Below are 3,542 nucleotides of genomic sequence, written 5' to 3'. Positions count from 1 at the left end.
AGGGACTCCCATGCCCTTTGTAAGTGGCAAATCAGTAGTGAAACTTCATTTCAGAAAAGTATACTGAGATGAGTGTACCCTTATTGTGTTCCATCTTATTGGGTGTGGTGGCTTGCCTGGTCTGCTGTCTGTATTGTATTCAGCCCTAAAAAAAGTCCCTGATGACAGAAAGGTCAGTTAACATGCGTAGTGAAACTTCATTTCAGAAAAGTATACTGAGGGTATAAAAGGAAGTCCCTGATGACAGAAAGGTCAGTTAAACAAGAGACATGAACCATGCAATATCATCCAGGATTACTGAGACAAAGAGGACACGGACAGTTTGTCTATCATAGAGGTTTATTACGTCAAAAAGGACACGGTTTTTTAGGATCCCTATTTAAAGTAGCAGGTCCCTTAGTCAGCAATCTAGTGGGTGGATTATTGGGAGGGGCTCAACAGCAACCACCACCACCACCAGCCTATTATCCACCCCAAAACTATCAAAGAGGGGAAGGATTTTTTACTGATTTATTGAAAACCGGGGCCAAACACGCCTTGACTGCTGCTGCTAGAACGGGGTTAGACGTATTAGAAAATAAGAGATCTTTAAAAGACGCAGTCAAAACTCACGGAGTACAAGCTCTTAAAAATACCTCGGGAATGGTGAAACAAAGAATGAATCTAGGAGGTACTAAGAAAAGAAGAAGAAAGAGAATGAAAAAACAGAGAGGATCGGGAATGGTGATTAAAATAACAAGAAGAAAAAGAAGACGACAGAGAGGCCGAGGATTTTTTACTGATTTACTGAAAACGGGAGCTAAACACGCCTTGACTGCTGCTGCCAGAACGGGGTTAGACGTATTGGAAAATAAGAGATCTTTAAAAGACGCAGTCAAAACTCATGGAGTACAAGCTCTCAAAAATACCTCGGGAATGGTGAAGCAAAGAATGAATCTGGGAAGTACTAAGAAAAGAAGAAGAAATACACCTATGTTGGCCCGAGGAGGTCCTAGGAGAAAAAGGAAAACACAAGGAGGAAATCCTAAAAGAAAACGTCCTTTGGATGTGTTTGACTGAGAGAGAGAGACTATAAATAGGACAGTCCATTGAACAGAAGGTTCATTTGTGAATACTAAATCCTAGTAGAAACATCATGTTGCAACCCGATTCCTGTGCGTGTGGAATGAACAATTTACAATTGTTTGAAGTCCCTCCGACTAATATTGCTTTAGAAGACTCTAAATGGGAAGAATATTACCCCATTTCCAGTACTTTAGATTCGGAGACAGCTCCTATCGAATTTGAAATTAAAGGACAAGGAGATCACTATCTAGATTTATCTCAAACCTATGTTCAAATGGTATGTAAATTTACCAAAGACGATGGAAGTAATCTAACTGGGGCTAACAGCACTTCGAGCCCAGTGAATAATATCTTACATTCCATGTTTACGGAAATCGATGTCAGTCTGAATGGCAAAATAGTGACTCCGGGGACGGATACCTATCCTTACAAAGCTTATCTGGAGAAATTATTGTCTTACCGACCCAGAACTTTAAAGACACAGACGAGGGCTTGTAGTCTGTGGGAAAAAGATACGGCAGGACACATGGACGAAGTGGGGTTAGATGACCTTGGTGTAGCTCAAAATAAAACCTTTAATGTAACTCCGGGTCAAAATGGTGGTGCCGATACAGTGACCATTAACCAACCCATCCTCACAGAGTTACCGGACAATTCTAAAAACGAAGTATTTAGAAAAATTCACAAAGCCATCAATGGTAGTAAGAAAATCAGTTTGCTAGATGGTTTACATTTGGATTTGTTTCAACAAGATCGATTTCTACCCAATGGAGTGGACGTCCGTTTGCGATTTAATCGAGCTAGACCCGCTTTCTACATGATGATCAAGGCAGGAAGTACTGGAAAAGTGAAAATATTGAGTATGGTCTTGTGGGTGAGAAAAGTCAAACCCACGGCGGTTATGATGAATGCCATTAATCAAAGTTTGAGCACCCACAGAGCTAAATATCCATTGAGAAGAGTAGAAGTGAAAACCTTTACCATCGCCACAGGGACCCAATCTAAGATTACGGATCATCTGTTTCAAGGACAGATGCCTAAACGTCTCATTTTAGGCTTTGTGGAGAATGCGGCATTTAATGGAGATCAAACTAAAAATCCCTTTCATTTTCAAAACTTTGGGATTAAGAAATTAGATGTCAGTATCAACGGAGAGACCATGAGTACTCGTTGTTTTGAGCCCAATTTCAATGACGATTTATATCTGAGATCTTATCTCAGTCTGTATCAAGCCCTGGGAAAATTAGGAGAAGATTGGGCTCCGGACATCACTCTAGAAGAGTATAAAAACGGATACACTCTGTGGGGCTGGGATTTCACCAAAGACCAAGAGGCGCAGTCGGATAAATTCCACATCATAGAAACTGGAAATCTGAGAGTAGAAGTTCAGTTTACCAACAACACGGCTACCACCTTAAATTGTGTGGTTTATGCAGAATTTGATAACCTATTAGAAATTAACAAACAGAGAGAAGTGAGTATTGATTACTAATGGATACGGGACAATTAAGAGAAGTCTTATCCAGAGAATTAAAGAGTTCTTTTGGTGGAGTGTACCCTTTAGATTTATTACCGGATCAATTAAGACCTGGAGAAAAAGCCATCGTGGTCAATACGGATCCTCAAGATCGACCTGGAGAACACTGGTTGTGTCTATATGTGAGCAGTCCAGTGGTGGAATATTTTGACTCTTATGGATTTCCTCCCTTACATCGAGAAATTCAAGACTTTATCCAGCGTCATGCTTACCAATGGATTTATAATCCGTATCGATATCAAGACTGGAATTCAGATGTGTGTGGACAATATTGCGTGTATTATTTACATCAAAGAGACAAGAAGAGAAAAAAAGCAGATGAATGGTTATTTCCGTTTGACCGGAGTACGGCTTTACAAAGAGATCATTTTGTTGCCCGTTGGTTTAAAGACACTTATCATAAATTACCTACGGGTCATGGACAAACTTGTCAATGTTTCTATCAAAATGTGTTGTAATTGTTTGTTGTTGTTGTTGTTTGTTAGATCTAAAAAAAAAAAAAATAATAAATCATTTTTAAAAAATGAAAAAGATGTGTTTTTGTTTTTTTGTCATTTTACAAAGTAGATTATCCCCCTTTAACCATACATTTTATTTATCAATACACAAAAGAATTTATTTTTTTGGAATATGGGCTGTTTGTATACATAAATACAATTTTTAAAAAAATGAAAAAGATGTGTGGGTTTTTTTGGTCATTTTATAAAGTAGGTTATCCCCCTTTAACCATACATTTTATTTATCAATACACAAAAGAATTTTTTTTTTTTGGATGTGGGTTGTTTGTATACATAAATACAATGAAAAAATAAAATAAATATTAAGCATTGTACAAACACATGTCATTTTGTTAGATTTGCCTATTTTGTTTAGGAGTGACAGCTTCAGCCAAAAAAAAAAAAAAAAAAAAAAAAAAAATGATTTTAAAAAATAAATAAAT

General features: G+C 37.5%; 1 protein-coding gene across 1 annotated transcript; it reads left to right on the top strand.

The window, feature by feature from the left end:
* Positions 1–1,135: 1,135 nt before the first annotated feature.
* On the top strand, positions 1,136–2,557 carry LOC134241903 (uncharacterized protein F54H12.2-like). The gene has a single exon (XM_062723919.1). It carries the CDS (start codon positions 1,136–1,138, stop codon positions 2,555–2,557), a length of 1,422 nt encoding a protein of 473 aa, XP_062579903.1.
* Positions 2,558–3,542: the final 985 nt, after the last annotated feature.

The sequence above is a fragment of the Saccostrea cucullata genome, unplaced genomic scaffold (assembly GCF_032062105.1).
Source record: "Saccostrea cucullata isolate Sc308-1 unplaced genomic scaffold, CSIRO_AGI_Scuc_v1 ctg2681, whole genome shotgun sequence".
Taxonomy (NCBI): domain Eukaryota; kingdom Metazoa; phylum Mollusca; class Bivalvia; order Ostreida; family Ostreidae; genus Saccostrea; species Saccostrea cuccullata.
This window is presented reverse-complemented; position numbering and strand designations above follow the sequence as displayed.